This window comes from Leucoraja erinacea, chromosome 27 (genome assembly GCF_028641065.1).
Source record: "Leucoraja erinacea ecotype New England chromosome 27, Leri_hhj_1, whole genome shotgun sequence".
NCBI classification, from domain to species: Eukaryota; Metazoa; Chordata; class Chondrichthyes; order Rajiformes; family Rajidae; genus Leucoraja; species Leucoraja erinaceus.
Genome location: NC_073403.1, coordinates 18,611,204 through 18,627,864, shown reverse-complemented (window position 1 = coordinate 18,627,864; position 16,661 = coordinate 18,611,204). Strand labels below are relative to the sequence as shown.

At 43.4% G+C, this 16,661-nt stretch overlaps 1 protein-coding gene across 2 annotated transcripts in view; it reads left to right on the top strand.

The window, feature by feature from the left end:
• The window catches only part of mpp2b (MAGUK p55 scaffold protein 2b), a 528,409-nt gene extending 516,944 nt beyond the window's left edge, over positions 1-11,465 (top strand). For both annotated transcript variants that reach the window (XM_055657232.1, XM_055657233.1), the window contains 2 exons: positions 3,780-3,908; positions 5,550-11,465. In XM_055657232.1, coding sequence (XP_055513207.1) covers positions 3,780-3,908; positions 5,550-5,726 — 306 coding nt within the window. In that variant the 3' untranslated portion in view covers positions 5,727-11,465. The remainder of the gene's footprint in view (positions 1-3,779; positions 3,909-5,549) is intronic.
• The last annotated feature ends 5,196 nt before the right edge of the window (positions 11,466-16,661 follow it).

The following is a 16,661-nucleotide window of genomic DNA, read 5'->3' as shown; positions in this document are numbered from 1 at the left end:
TTGCAATAAATACATTACGCCAGCGGTTGAAATCCATAATAACTAATTTACAGCAATGAAGATGGAATTTCAATTCCGTGCACTTTAAATTAAGGCACTTTGATTCTGAATTTAAATCTGATCCCATTCAGCTCTTGTTTTAGGGGTTCAGAAAGGTTTTGAAATTGTGATTTTTAGAATAAATTGATTATTTATTTGCAGGTCTGGTAGGCAAGTATCATTTTCTGTAAATGTACATAATGAATTCAAATAAAAGTTGTCACATTCATAGAGTGCACTTCCATCAGATTTTAACTCTCATCACACAAACAACAGGATGAATTTATGATACAAATCTGGAACTGGAGGTTGGTAATGGTCCCTTAGACTTAACCCCTTAGACCATCGCTGCACTCTGCTCCTATTGATCGTTCAGAGTGACCTGTAAGTAAAAATCAATTTATTCTACAATTACAATTTCTGGCTTTCAATGATTTGTATCATGAATTCCAATAAAGCTTGCCACATTTTGTTTATGGGGTGTATCTTAGTTATATTTGTACTCCCAGTCACGGTGGCACAGTGGTAGAGTTGCTGCCTTACAGCGAATGCAGTGCTGGAGACCCGGGTCCGATCCCGACTATAGGTGTTGTCTGTACGGAGTTTGTCCGTTCTCCCTGTGACCTGCGTGGGTTTTCTCCGAGATCTTCGGTTTCCTCCCGCACTTCAAAGACGCACAGGCTTGTAGGTTAATTGGCTTGGTAAATGTAAAAATTGTCCCTCGTGGGTGTAGGATGGTGTTAATGTGCAGGGATCGCTAGTCGGCGCAGACCCGGTGGGCCTGTTTCCGCGCTGTATCTCTAAACTAAACTTAACTAAACAAGGAAGAGGGGGAAGTTTTCTCATCCAGAGAAGATGTACAAAATCATGCGAGGAATAGAACGGGTAGACGCACAGAGCCTCTTGCCCGAAGAAGGGGAATCGAGAACCAGAGGACATAAGTTTAAGGTGAGAGAGGAAAGGTTTAATAGGAACTTGAGGGGTAACTTTTTTACACAGATTGGTGGGTGTATGGAACGAGCTGCCGGAGGAGATGGTTAAGGCAGGTACAATCAGAACATTGAAGAACCATTTAGACAGGTACATGGATATGATAGGTTTTGAGGAATATGGATCTAACACAGGCAGGTGAGACTAATAGAATGGACATGTTGGCCGGTGTGGGCTAGTTGGACCGAAGGGCCTGTTTCTACACGCTATGATTCTATGTCTAAGTGTCTGGTCGTCCATTTCTGACTGAGTTATTGAGATCTGACAAACATAGGTGCTGCTGACCTAAAACAAACCTCAATTCAGCAATCTTGTCTATTCACAGTACCACATATTCCGCTTGGCTAGCTTACAACCCATTAGTATGAACATTGAATTCTCCATTTTCAAATACCACCCTCCTACCCCCTCTCACTTCCCTGCCACCCCTAACACTGGTATGCATACGTTTCTCCCACCATTTCCCACAATTTCTGGTCGTCCCACTGCAGGAAGGATGCAGAGGCTCTGGCGACGCAGCCGAGGAGGATTACCAGAATGCTGCCTGGAATAGAGGATATAAATCTGACCTATGTCCAAAACCAATCTCTCCCGACCTATGTCCAAGATACCGCACATGCCCTTTGTCTCTGATAACGCCCGCTTTCCGAGCCCCCACTCCCTCATCTTTACTATGGACGATCAGTCACCCTGCACCTCCATCCCCCACCAGGAAGGACTTTTCTTCCGTTTCTTCCTTGATCGCAGAACCATTCAATTTGCCTCTACTAACATTCTACTCCGCCTAGCGGAACTGGTCGTCACCCTCGACAACTTATTTGACTCCTCCCACTTCCTCCAAGTCCAAGGCGTAGCTATGGGCCCCTGCATGGACCCCAGCTATGCCTGCCTCTTTGTAGGTGTGCGTTGAACAATCCCTGTTTCAGGTGTACACTGGCCCTATCCCTGAATTCTATCTCCATTACATTGATGACTGCATCTGTGGTACCTCCTGCACCCATGCAGAACTCATGGACTTCATCAACTTCAACAACAATTTTCATCCTGCACTCAAATTTACTTGGATCATCTCCGACACCTCCCTCCCCTTTCTTGATCGCACAGTCTCCATCACAGGAAATAGACGATTGACTGACATCTATTACAAACCCACTGACTCCCACAACTATCTCGACTATACTTCTTCGCACTGTGCTTCCTGCAAAGACTATCCCATACTCCCAATTCCTCCGTCTACACCGCATCTGATGAGGTGTTCCGTACTCGAACATCCAAGAAGTCCTCATTCTTTAGGGAATGGGGGTCCTCTCTCCCATCATAGATGTGGCCCTCACTCATGTCTCCTCGGTACCGTACAGCTCCACCCTTGCGCCCCCCCCCCCCCCAGTCGCAACAGAGACAGTCCCCCTAGTCCTTACCATCCACCCCATCAGCTGTCGCATACAACACTTAATCCTTCGAAAATTTCAGCACCTCCAACGGGATCCCACCATTAGCTACATTTTCCCATCTCCACCCCTTTTCGCCTTCTGCAGAGATTGTTCGTTCAACAACTCCCTGGTTAACTCATCCCTTTCCACCCAAAGCACCCCCTCCCCAGGTACCTTCCTCTGTAACCGTAGAAGATGCAACACCTGTTGCTACACCTCCTCCCTCGACTCTGTCCAGGGTCCCCAACAGTCCTTTCAGGTTAGGTAGAGGTTCACTTGCACCTCCTCCAACCTCATCTACTGCATCAGTTTGTTCAAGATGGGGACTCTTATACATCGGCGGACAGAATGGGTGATCGTTTCGCGGTATGCCTTTGCTCAGCCCGCCTGAACCAATCTGATCTCCCGGTTGCTGGACACTTTAATTCTCCTTCCCATTCCTACACAGATCTTTCTGTCCTCGGTCTCCTCCATTGTCAGAGTGAGGCTAAACGCAAATTGGAGGAACAGCATCACATATTTCGCTTGGGCAGCTTGCAGCCCAGTGGTATGAATATTGATTTCTCTCACTTCAGGTAGCCCCGGCATTCCCTCTCTTTCTATCCCTCCTCCACCCAAGTCACACTAGCTTCTCATTTTCACCCTACAAACCAAAGATGCTAAAAACAGCTAACAATGGCCTGTTTCATTTATCATTGTTACTTTTTGCATATCTTTCATTCATTGTTCTTTATCTCTCCACATCATCGTCTATATCTCTTGTCTCCCTTATCCATAACCAGTCTGAAGAAGGGTCTCTCCTCCGAAATGTCACCCATTCCTTCTCTCCAGAGATGCTGCCTATCCCGCTGAGTTACTACAGCTTGTGTCTATGTTCTATTATTGGTTGGGTAAAACCTGATTATTTCCTCTAGTCTTTGAATGCTGAGGGGATATTTAAAATTCTGAGAGGTATAGACAGGGTAGACAATCAATATTTTTTTCCCAGGGTGGAAATGTCAAAGACTAGAGGGCCAAGTTTTATGTGCGAGAGGCAAAGTTTAAATGAGGCAAATGGGCAAAGAGATGTGAGGGGTAGTTTTTTTTGGCTATCTCTAGGTTGGTAGGTGCCTTGAATATGCTTCCAGGAGTGGTGGTGGAGTTTAAGAGAGGCACACGGCTATGCAGGTAATGGAGGGATATGGATCATATGCAGGCTGAGGAAGTTAATTTATATCGACATTGTGCTCGCCACAGACATTGTGGGCTGAAGGGCCTGTTCCTGTGCTGTACCGTTCTATACTCCACGAGACAGTCATTTAGTGTTCAAATCTTTTGCAGGCACTGAAGGTTCTACGGACATCTGAATTCATGCCTTATGTGGTATTTATTGAGGCTCCAGACTTGGACACACTTCGAGCAATGCACAGGGCAGCTATTGATGTGGGAGTTACAACAAAACAATTAACTGTAAGTTGCATTTTTATAAATCTATGTACTTCTCGGCACAGTCATCACATTTCAACTCATTAACAATCTTTCAGTACTGTTGACACTGGTAAGTAAAATTAAACACCTCTTTAATAATAAAGCAACAGAATTTGATTGGATGGGAAAGTGGGATAACATGGAACTAGTGTGAATGGGTGATCAATAGTCAGCTAGGAATCGATGGGCTGACGTGTCTGTTTCCATGCTGCAACTTTCAATTAACCAATAAGCATTTCACAGAAATTTAAGTTGGGTGTTTCTTCAGTAAAACTCCTCCCATGGTTGATACCCCTCAAAACCTGATCCTGAGCTCCCAAGATTGATCAATGAACAGAGGATGCTTTGATCTTTACTGCTTGCAAACCCTGAAAAAGCTCACCTACTGAAATTCTTTTACACCGAGGCAGCACTGTGGCACAGAGGTACAGTTGCTGCCTTACCAGAGACCCAGATTTGATCCTGATCGTCTGTATGGAGTTTGTACATTCTTCCTGTGACTGTGTGGGTTTTCTCCAGGTGCTCCTGTTTCTTCCCACACATGCGCAATTGGCATCTGTGAATTGTTCCTAGTGTGTAGGATAGAATAAGTGTATGGTTGGTCGGTGCTCGCAGTGGACTCAGTTAGCCAAACGGCCTGTTTCCATGCTGCTTCTCTAATCTAAGCTGATGAAGCCACACTTGCAGACAAAATTAAAATTCCTGGCAAGCAAAAACATTTAACAGTATTCGAGAACTATTATTGAAACTAAACATTAAAGAATGAAAATGCTTGAAGCACAAACACATTAAAATATACATAAATTCATTCCAATAGCACAGAAAAATGTAAGGAGGGTGTGAAAATATCACATAGCTGCAAACCAATCTTATAAAACGATGACAGTTCCTTTATAATCTACAAGAATTGATCTCATTCATAATTAAATCGTTAGCACATCTACCATAGTAGTGGGCTGGTTAGTGGCAGTGTCGCACATATTCCCGAGGAGTTGGGTGTATGTCACAGTCTGTGGATCTCATGTTGGCCTCGTTTGTCATCTCAAAGGAAGTAATGCCTTGATCTCTTAGAACGATCTCAGTTGAACTCTTCATGAGACCTTAAGCATCAATGCATAGTTTAATTTAGTTTAGAGATGCAGTGCGGAAATAGGCCCTTCGGCCCACCAAGTCTGCGTCGACCAGTGATGCCAGCACATTAACACAATCCTACACACACTAGGGACAATTTTACAATGTGTGGGAGAAAACCGGAGTTCCCAGAGAAACCCACGCAGGTCATGGGGAAAATGTACAAACTCCGTGCAGACAACCCCCCTGTCGTCAGGATTGAACTTGGGTCTCTGGCGCTGTAAGGCAACAACTCTACCGCTGTGCCACCATGCTACTCTTGAGCAATTATTGAGCAGGTACTCGGAGATAGAAACTGGGTCTTGGCCTCACAAGGTGGAGATGGCTGCACTTCTAACTCCAAAGTTTGGTTCTCCTTATAAATTTCAATCTCACAGCCCTTTATAATTTGTCTGTTAATCTGTTATGCTTTTTAATTATTTTGTGAGACAGAGCACATGCATGTACCATCAAAGTGCAAATAATTCCGCATTCTATTTTATTCATTTTAAGGACACAGATTTGAAGAAAACTGTGGACGAGAGCTCCCGCATCCAGCGAGCATACAACCACTACTTCGATCTCACCATTATGAATGATAATCTTGACAAGGCCTTCCAAAAGCTTCAGACAGTCATGGAGAAACTCTGCATAGAGCCCCAGTGGGTGCCTGTGAGCTGGGTCTACTAATGTTCTTCCAAAGGGGTAGAGAAATATGTTTTACACAGAGCACCATTAACTTTGTAGAAAAAGTCCCTTAGATATAAAGGGACACCAATTTGGACAAGTCATAAGGAGGCAACGTGTCATGCTTCTAACCAATATATTTGTGCCAATCAACATTAAATCTTAAATTAAATGGTTATGAAAGGAAGGGATGGGAATGCTCCCATGTTACTTTTATGATTTTGTTGTTCAAACAATTATGAAATGGGCAAATTCCATTGGCATTGGTGTCCAGTTTGTTGATTTATGGCAGATTCTGCTAGATTATATCAATTCAATTAACAAGATAAAACATTAGATACATAAGAACCTGCAGATGCTGGAGTCTTGAGTAAAACTCAAAGTGCTGGATTAACTCAGCGGGTCAGTGGAGGGAATGGACAGGTGGCAAAGTGGCAGAACTGCTGTTTCACAGCGCCAGAGTCCCGGCTTCGATCCTGACCTCAGGTGCTATCTGTGTGGAGTTTACACATTCCTCCTGTGACCGTGTGGGTTTTCTCTGGGTGCTCCCATTGCCTCCCACATCCCAAAGATGTGCAGGTTTGTAGGTTAATTGGCCTCTGTAAATTGCCCCTAATGTGTAGGATGCGAAAGTGGGATAATATGGAACTAGTGTATGGGCGATTAATGGCATGGCTATTCCACACTATATCTCTAAACAAAAAGTTTTGGATTGTGACCCTTTTTCTGACTGTAGTGGGGGAGGGGGAGAAAACTGGAAAAGAGGTGGGTGCCTGACAAAGCCTGGCAAGTGATGGGTGGATACGAGTGGGTTTTTATTTACATATGGTTGGTCAAAGGGTAAAGATGGAAAGGAGATAAAAGGCTCTCAGATAAGGAGAGAAAGGGGATTAAATGTAAAGACAGTGAGAGGGATATAGGTGGAAAGGAAAGAAGAGGAAGACGGACTTTTACTGCTCTTTGCAGCATTTCACCAGGACAATGAACAACTATGCAATGTACGATATTGTGGTTGGTGGGAATCTGAGAAGAAAAGTGTGTCAGATGTAAAAATGGGGTAACATAGAACTATAGCTGAAAAGTATTCTGGAAAAGGAAGCATCTCAACCTGAAATTCTTGCTGATCCATCCTGATGTACCAAGGTTTTCCAGCATTTTCTGTTTTCAGAAATAATTGGCACAATTCCACTTGAAGGAAAATAATCCTGGGCACATTGGTGTTGGAATCTAAGTTATTGGGTTTGTTTAAACATTTTCACTTTTATTCCATTTCAATGCTTTTAAATTACCCTAAAATGGACAAGTGTCAGAATTTGAATTGAATGATTGTTGTCCAGAATCAAACTGGAAGTCATTGCCATTAATTTGCAAAGGATTCTGTCAAAATGTGTTTCAGTTGTACACTTACTTGAGGCTGCTGAATCCTGGGGTCCCAGTTGTGTAGCAATAACTGCACACATAAGAAATATTTGCACATGAATGCTTTAATACAATTGTTTGGTTCAGTTCTCTGTTTTTCAAGAAGGCAAACTACTTGAACATACATATATTGATGTGTTAATTAAATGGTGGAGGATGTATTTTGTAGAAACATGTTAAAGCACATGTGCTCATAATGGTCAGCACAGGTTTAACCCAGACTGTCTTACACTTGTGACTCCTTCAAATTGTTCATCAAGTCGGGCACAACTGTGGCATTGACTTAGCACTGGTTGTTTCCTACAGGCCTTCTTCTCTAGTGTTTTTAATTCAGATTTAATCTAATATTTACTAATAATAAGGTTCTCTGTGAGTGAGTATCTCTTTTTAGTGGTTTACGAGTGGGAGAAAACAATGGTTAATTGGGCATTTCATGGGGTACTGCCTTCAAGTTTACTGCTGAGGTATAAGTTGTGCTGAAAGTGTTTTCAATGATAGAAAGAGTTTAGTTTTTTTACATTAATATAATTTAAGTATGTCAAGTATGTTATGCCCATAACAAAATAACAAAGTTGTTATTCCAAATTATGAATTACACTTTCACAGCAATAGTGATGTATATTCACAATCTTAAAACATGAGCTGAATTGGATCAAGTTCATCAACTTTAGTTCCAGTTTATGTATTGTCATTGCAAAATTGAATGCTCTTCAATTGTCATATGTACCAGAACAATGTGCACCAGAACAATGAAATACTTACTTGCTGCAGCTTTACATGGCCCACTAATGCAATAACACACTAATAAATATACAATAATGAATAATACAGTAAGTTAATAATCAGTAACCCTTGGTAACTGAACCATAACGTTTAACTTCATTGGAATACTGTGGGCTGCAACAAAAGCCAGACTCATCAAGGTGGAAGTCCAGACATTTTTTTAGTTTTTTCAATCTATTTCATTGTTCCAAAGGTGGCACAGAGACGCAGCTGGCAGAGCTACTGTTTCACAGCACCAGAGATCCAGGTTCGATCCTGACCCTCGACGCTGTCTGTGTGGGCATTGCACTTTCTACCTGTGACCTGGTTTGCTCCCACATTCCAAGACATGCGGGTTTGTACGTTAATTGGCCTCTGTAAATTGCCCCTTAACTGCAGGGAGTGGATGAGAAAGTGGGATAATATAGAACTAGTATGAATAGGTGATCAATGGTCAACATGATAGTGGTGGGCCAAAGTGTGTTTCAATCAACCAATCAATATTTCTATAAAATATTGGCTAAAATGTAATAAAACTAGGATTAAAAAATGAACAGAAAGCACTCGTGGCAAAATGCTCAAAATCTGAAGTAAAAGAAGTGATGGAAGTATTCAGCAGTGCAGAAGCATTTATGAAAGGAGAAACAGCATTAATGTTTCTAGACTGATGAATTAATACTATACATCTTCACAGATGCTGCCTGATTTGCTGAGGATAACATTTTCTGCATTTCAATTTTTTTTATTTTCTGAAACTGATACACACAAATTCACTTGTTGAAATATTCCATGTGTTACTCTAAGGGATAGACATTTCCATTGAAATCTTAGTATTATTAGAATATTTTTTGTAGGGCCTTGTTTCATTAGCTTTTACTTGAGAGATGTCTTGTTTATAATATTGAATCTTTCAATGTAAACACTTTAGATTATTTTCTAGTTTGCCTCCTTCTCCACACATGCAAGACCAAGAAAGTTCCTCGCGTTGATAGCTGTACTGAAAAAGTGAAATTTATCCTTGTTCACCATACTCACACTGCTCTGGTATTTGTGATTTCAGAAATGGTATATAATAAGCTGAGTATCATGCACATAGCAAGTAATCATGGACACATTTCTGTGTCCTTTAATTTGTTTCATTTATTCTTTCATGGAATGTTGGTTTCAAAGTCACTTGCTGTCTGCCCCAATCACTTCAGGTCGGAGGGGTTTCTTAGCGATTCCAGAGGATATCTATCTCAGACCACACTTGTGGATCTCAGATCCCATATAGACCAGAGGTGATGAAGATGGTAAATTTCCTTCACTTAAAACTCCCACCATATCCACTCCATGAATGAAGCTTTGCGGAGGCTGGAAACTTGAGCAGGCACGAAGTGCTGCAGAAACTCAGTGGGTCAGGCAGCACCTGCGGAAGGAATGGACAGACGACGTTTCAGGTCGGATCCCTTTCTCAGATTGCCCATTCCCTTTCACACATGCTGCCTGATCTTGTGAGTTCCTCCAGCATTTCATGGCTTGCTGGAGTATCACGTAAATGTACAACTTCTATGATTAACTTTATAGGTACTAAATTTTATTTTTACATTTTATTTAATTGCTTAAATTCAAATTCTCAAGTTGCAGTGGTGAGATTTGAATTCACATCAGTCGCCCAGGACACTGGGTCCCAATGAGACAAGACATCCACATACCTATTATACTTGTCCAATCTCTACGAGTTATCAGAAAGCATTTTACCTTTGCCAACTTGAGGATAAGCTGTGATAATAGATGAATAACAACAGATATTGTTCTTAATTAAAAATATGATTATCCTTATAGATTTTGCTTTATGATGTATTTCTATTACTAGCCAATTGTAAAGAGATTTTGTGTCCAGTGACTACAGATCAAACCCATCTCTATAATTGATCAGTTAATATATTGAAGATCATTTTTTTAAACAATCCATCGAGGGTGCTTTTAAAATGTTGTTTTTTATTGTATTTTTAACTTTGTAACAGATTTAAAGAATCTCTATATATGTAACATGAAGAATTTATCAATGGAAAAATTAGACTTGGTATGAATTTAATTTGGAAAAAAAGGAGAGATGGTATACAATTGCTGTAAAATGTACAATTGCTGTAGATTACATTTAGCAAAAACAATATATGTAGAGTTTTGCAAATCTACTATTTTCTGTCATACTTTATACAACTGTGTTTTCCAGGTGAGCACAGATGATCAATAGAATTGTAAACATTTGTGACCCTTCTCCAGTACAAAAGTTATGGTTCAGTGCTTTTACTGATAAGTCAGAAGACACTGATGAAAGCGCTGTCATGCTTGATGAACTGTTTGAGGTATAGCTACATGGAACATTGAACAAAATGATTGTTTTCAATGGATTGCTGGATGTTGAGGGGAGACCTGACAGAAGTATATACAATTATGAGAAGCCTAAATGGGTTGGAGAGTCAGGACCCTTTTTCCGAGGGAGTTATGCCACTAGAGTTAGACTAGAGGGTATAAACTGAAGGTGAGAAGGGAAAAATGTAAAAGAGATGTGTAGAGGAAGTTTTTTACACAGTTGAGTGCCTGAAACGTGCTTTGAGGGGTGTGCTGGAGGCAAATATGTTAGAGGCGATTAAGAAGCTTTGAAATAGGCACATGGATATGCTGGGATTGGAGGGATGTGGATCATGTGTTGATAGATGAGATTAATTTATTTTGGCATTATAATTAACACATGCAATGCGGGCCTGTTCCTGTACTGTAGTTTTCTAAGTTTTATGTTCTAATCTGGTCATAGTTTTCTCTGGTGGAAACTATGGAGTTACTTTGTTGGGTGTCCATGAATCTTGATCGACACTGGTTTTGGAGGCATCCATCCAAGCTCTCTTGTTTTTTGACTCAATGATTCATGTATTTAAGCTTTCACCTCACCAAAGGCAGCACTCTCAGGAGTTTAGCCCTTTGAAACTCACTGCCACCATCTTCTCCTTTATAATCCTTCTAGTAACCTACGTGTGTGCCTAAACTTCGTGTAAGCTCATTTCCTTCTTTATCAAAGCTTTCATTTATTTACTCCACAATGAACTTTAATCAATATTAAATATATTTAATATTCCAATTATATGCCATGGTGGTGCATTGGTAGAGTTGCTGCCTTACAGCGCCAGAGTCCAGGATTCAACCCTGACTACAGGAGCTGTCTGTGCGGAATTTGTACATTCTCTATGTGACCTGCATGGGTTATCTCCGCGTGTTCTGGTTTTTCTCCCACACTTCAAAGACGGACAGGTTTGTAGGTCAATTGGCTTTGGTAAAGATTGTAAATTGTCCCTAGTGCATAGGATAGTGCTAATGTACGGTGGTCGCTGGTCAGCACGGACTCGGTGGGCCAGAGGGCCTATTTCCTTGCTGAATCTCTAAACTAAATTAAACTAAAATTTACAACGTGTATATAGTACATAATTTTCTATCATTGTGCAAGTATTTTGAAGCATTTTAAAATGCATGCTTGTACATGCCTGTGTCAAGTTGCCAAAATAAATGCAACCACCAATTTTTAGTTCCTTGATCTCACCGCAGCCTATGACACTGTGTGGCACAAAGGCCTCCTCCTAAAACTCACCAAAGCACTCCCTGCCTGGGCATCAGAAACCATCAAATCTCTGCTCTCCAATCGCAGGTTCAGAGTTCACCTTGGTCAGAACAAGAGTGCATGGAGAACGCAGAAGAATGGGCTCCCGCAAGGGTCAGTCTTAGCCCCAACCCTGTTCAACCTTTACACAAATGACCTACCCACCACCAAATCCCGCAAATTCATCTATGCAGATGACATCTGTTTGGCCTTCCAAGCACCAGATTTTGGTACATTGGAACAGGTGCTCAATGAAGACCTTGCTAAACTGGACAAGTACTGCAAAACCTGGCGCCTAAAACCAAGCCCAGAAAAAACGGTCTCCAGTGTGTTCCACCTCCATAATGCAGAAGCCACAAGAGAACCAAACATCTATCTGAGCAGGACCAAACTGAAGTATGCCCCCACTACAACCTATCTCGGAGTGACCCTTGACAGGACCCTATCCTTCAAGGAACATCTCAAAAGAACAGCAGCTAAGGTGAAGTCCAGAAACAATCTCCTCAGTAAGCTTGCTGGCTCAAAGTGGGGGGCAGCAGCCCCCACACTGCGCATTTCAGCACTAGCCCTTGCATTTTCTTCAGCCGAATATTGTGCCCCTGTTTGGTCCAGGTCATCCCACACACACCATGTGGACACCCAATTGAACTCAACAATGAGGATCATCACAGGAACAATCCGCTCAACACCACTCCCCTGGCTCCCTGTCCTATCCAACATAGCCCCTCCACACATCCGGCGAGTAGTCCTCACTCAAAGGATGCTCCAAAAGACCAAAAACTCCCCTCACCTGCCAATTCACATGGACATCTTCAACCCACCCACCGCTCGACTTCCATCTAGACGACCAATTTGGAAGAACCCACCACCAGCTGATTTCACCATCCAATCAGCTTGGAAAAGGGAATGGGAGTCCAAGGACGTCCCAAATAAACATCTGGTGTCAGACCCCACCCTACCGGTCCCTGGCACCAATCTCCCAAGGAAGCAGTGGACGATGCTGAATAGATTCAGGACTGGACATGGCCCCTGCTTGGCCAGCCTTCACAAATGGGGCAGCAGTCCAACCCCACGGTGTGCTTGTGGAGAGCAGTAAACAATGCAACACATCATTGAAGCATGCCCGCAACAAAGACTCAAAGGAGGACTTGTCACCCTTCATACAGCAAATCAAGAGTCAACTGCTTGGCTAAAGGACTTTGCATTCGCTAAATAAATAAGTTCATTAATCTAATTGGAAAAAAGTTGAAGCTGTTTATGTTTACAAATTTTAATGCTCTTTCAAACATTATATGCTTGAATTTGGAAAGTAGTATAAACACATTAGAGGTCAATATCATCTGTCAGTGTCCTTTTGTGTAAACCATCATCTGCAGCTCCTTGTTTCTATGCGATGATTTGCTTTAGGTTCTCTCGGCTTCTTGCAGGAAATTCCAAAGAGTTTTGGAAATGTCTTTCGAATTAGGCCAAAAAAACAAATAATTTCTCACATGTAGGCAAACTGCAGTGGGTCGGCAGGTAGACTATTTTTGATATGCTGCATAACAATGGATGGGAAGGGAATGGAGGGTTATGGTCTGAGCGCAGGTATATGGGACTAGGGGAGATTATGTGTTCGGCACGGACTAGAAGGGTCGAGATGGCCTGTTTCCGTGCTGTAATTGTTATATGGTTATATGTTAACATATAGAACATAAAACAGTACAGTACACGAATGGGCCCTTAGGCTCACAATGTTTGTGCCGAACATAATACAAAGTGAACCTGATCTCAACTTCCTGTACATGATCCATTTCTCCCTGTTCTCTAAGCTTCCACGCGCCTATCCAAAATCTATCTTTCAAACAAATCTGTCAAACAAAGGTCGCTTTGTGTCTTTTGTACACATATCAAGCAACTGATTCTAAAGATACAGCTCAAAGACTTTACATGCACCACATTTGGAGTATTCATGCTGTTTCTTCTGGAACATCGATGGTTGTGGGGGGACCGGATAGAAGTAGATAGGAATTATGAGAGGCATTGATAGGGTAGACAGAGCATTTTTCCCAGAGTGGATTTGTCAAAGACGAGAGCATGGCAGGGCATAGAGAGGGTAAGCTGGGCAAGCTTTAAAGGAGATGTGCGGGGCAGGTTATTTTGTACAGGTAGTGGAAGCTTTTAGACAGGTACATGGATACGCAGGGAGTGGCGTGATTTGGATCATGTGCAGGCAGAGAAGATTAGTTTATCGTGGCATCCTTTTCGGCACAAATATCGTGGGGCAAGGGGCTTGTTCTTGTGTAATATGCTATGTGTTTCATTTACAGCCACAATGATCAATACATTGATTTATGGTGAATACCAATAAATCAAATAAATGGGCCATGTTAATTAAAAAAAACACTGTAGTTGTTGAAAATCTGAAATAAAATGATTTCTACTTTGTCCATGGAACATGTGTTCCAATGCTGAGAATTATCTTCTGCACTATGTTTCTTCCGCTTTGCTCCATCTTTTGGACTTGAGTTTGACTTGACTGTATTTATATATAGTACCAGACCAAGTGTTCCCCCAACGTGCGGTGGGGGGGGGGGGGGGGGGGGCATGCGGCATCACACGGCATGCAGCGTCACACACACTAACTATCCCCCCCCCCCCCCCGGACACACGCTAATTACCCCCCTTGATATTATATTAATATTATTAATTTGCTCCTTTTACCCCATAACCACCCTATCTACTGACGCATAGCCCCCAATTTGCAGTCGCATCTAGAGAGGAGGGGGAGGTAGAGCGTGAGGGCAGAGAGAGATGGGGCAGAGACAGAGAGAGGGGAGAAAGGGAGAGGGGGGTGGAGGGGAGGAGAAGAAGGAGGGTGGGTGAGGGGGAAAGGTGGGGGAGGAGGGGGGGAGAGAGAGGAGGAGGAGGGGAGGAGAGGGGAGGAGGGGGGGGGGGGGAGGAGAGAGTGGAGGGGAGGAGCGAGGGGGTGAGAGTGAGGGGGAGAGAGAGGGGGGGGGTGCTGAGAGGGGGGAGAGGTGGGGAGGGGGGGGGTGGAGGGAAGGGGGTAGGGGGGGTGTGGAGGGGAGAGAGGGGTTTAGGGGGGGAGGGGGGGGGGGGGGGGGAGAGTGTGAGACAGGGGGGAGAGGAAAAGTGAGAGAGGGGGAGGAGGAGAGAAGATGGAGGAGGAGAGGGGGGAGAGAGGGGGGAGTGGAGAGAGAGGGGGGGGAGAGAGATATGAGAGGGGGGGGGGGAGGGGGGAGGGGGGAGGGGGAGAGGGAGGGGGGGAGAGAGGGGGAGGGAGAGAGGGAGGGAGAGAGAGAGGGGGGAGAGAGAGAGGGGGGGGGAGAGAGAGGGGGGGGGGGGGAGGGGGGGGGGGGAAGGGGGGGGGGAGGGGGGGGGGGGGGGGGGGAGAGAGGGGGAGAGAGAAAGGGGGGAGAGAGAAGGGGAGAGAGAGAAAGCGAGAGAGATGGGGGAGAGAGAAAGAGAGAGGGATAGGGAGAGAGAGGTGGGGAGAGAGAGGAGGGTGAGAGAGAGAGAGGGTGCCTTTTTACTTCAACCTAAACCCCCCAAACAACCATTTGCAGGCAGTACCTTTATACTTCAAACCAACCATATTTTCATTTTCAAACCACATTAAGGGTACTCACAGTTGTGTAGACATTTGTTCAGTGTTATTCAGTGCTCAGAGAGACATGACCTTCATCTTGCAGAGAGTGAGTGAGGCACACCACTTCCTGGTTTTATAGTCCCTCCCCCTCCCTCCCTCCAGCAGGGACAGCAGAGAGAATGGTGAATTTTTTTAAAACATTAATATCTTTCTGATTTGTCATCGATGGGAAAAATCCTCCGCACCCGTAAGGTGGAGGGGGGCTCTGAGCGAGGTGGCCAAAAATGACGGCCATAGGTGGCGGCGTTCTGTCGGAAATCGCAGCACAGTAGGCCAAAAGCGGTCAAGATCAGACTTTTAGTAATATAGATATATCATCTGTTTGGATAGCATGCAAAACAAAGCCTTTCACTGTACTGTGGTACACACAACAATAATAAACCTAAACCAGACCCGATACCATCCATTGTTATGGAAAACTATTCTGGCTTGATGGCACTAATTAGTTGAATAGTCATGAGGCATTGCGTGATCTTTCCTGTTTTCATGTTCCTGAGCAATTTGGTAAGTAAAGCTACTGTTTCAGGTACGGAATCCCTACATCAGATCTGGGAAAGATAAAGTGAGAAAGATCATTGGAATTTGCAGAGTAGATGGCTGGAGAAATGGAGAGAACCATGGGAATATCTATGATAGGCCGAGACCAAGTCACATATGTTGATAAGGCAGCTGGAGTGTGATTGTACTTCAATGGGCCATCTGTGAACTGGTTGTGTAATTGGTAATGAAGGGAAATGCCACCCACTGTGGTTGCTGCATGGTGCTATTTGTCCATTGACTTTGCCTTACCAAAGATTAAACTAATACTGTTACCGCACAGGGTTACATTGAGGCTTTGCACAGATATAGACTGGTCCATGTGAGGTTTTCAGCTCCGATTGTCACACGTTCAAAAAGATAAAAGATGCCACGATGGTGCTGTGATAGAGTTGCTGCCTTACAGCATCAGAGATCCGGGTTCAATCCTGACTATGAGTGCTGTCTGTACAGAGTTTGTACATTCTCCCTGTGGCCGCATAGGCTCTCTCCGGGTGCTCTGGTTTCCTCCCACAAAGACGTCCAGGTTTGTAGGTTATTGGCTTCTGTAAATTGCAAATTGTCCCTAATGTGGAGGATAGTGCTGGTGTACGGAGTGATCACTGGTCGGTGGGCCGAAGGGCCTGTTGCCACGCTGCATCTCTAAAGTCTAAAGCCATTATTATTATAGTGAAGGGCACTTTTAGAAGTACTTGGTAACTGTCAATTTTATAACCTAGGTATCATTGCCTTCTGTGCAGTTTACCATTTGGGATTTTTTTTGGTGAGACATCAAAGTGGAAATTCATCCCAAGTCAGTGGTATGATCACAACAGCATATTGTCCTCCACTTCTGACGTTTGGTTCCATCGGACATCTTAAATCGTAAATGCATGATAAAGTACTGCACTTTAGGTCATAAGTTTATTGTGAGTATGTTTAAGAGATTGTGGATGAATTT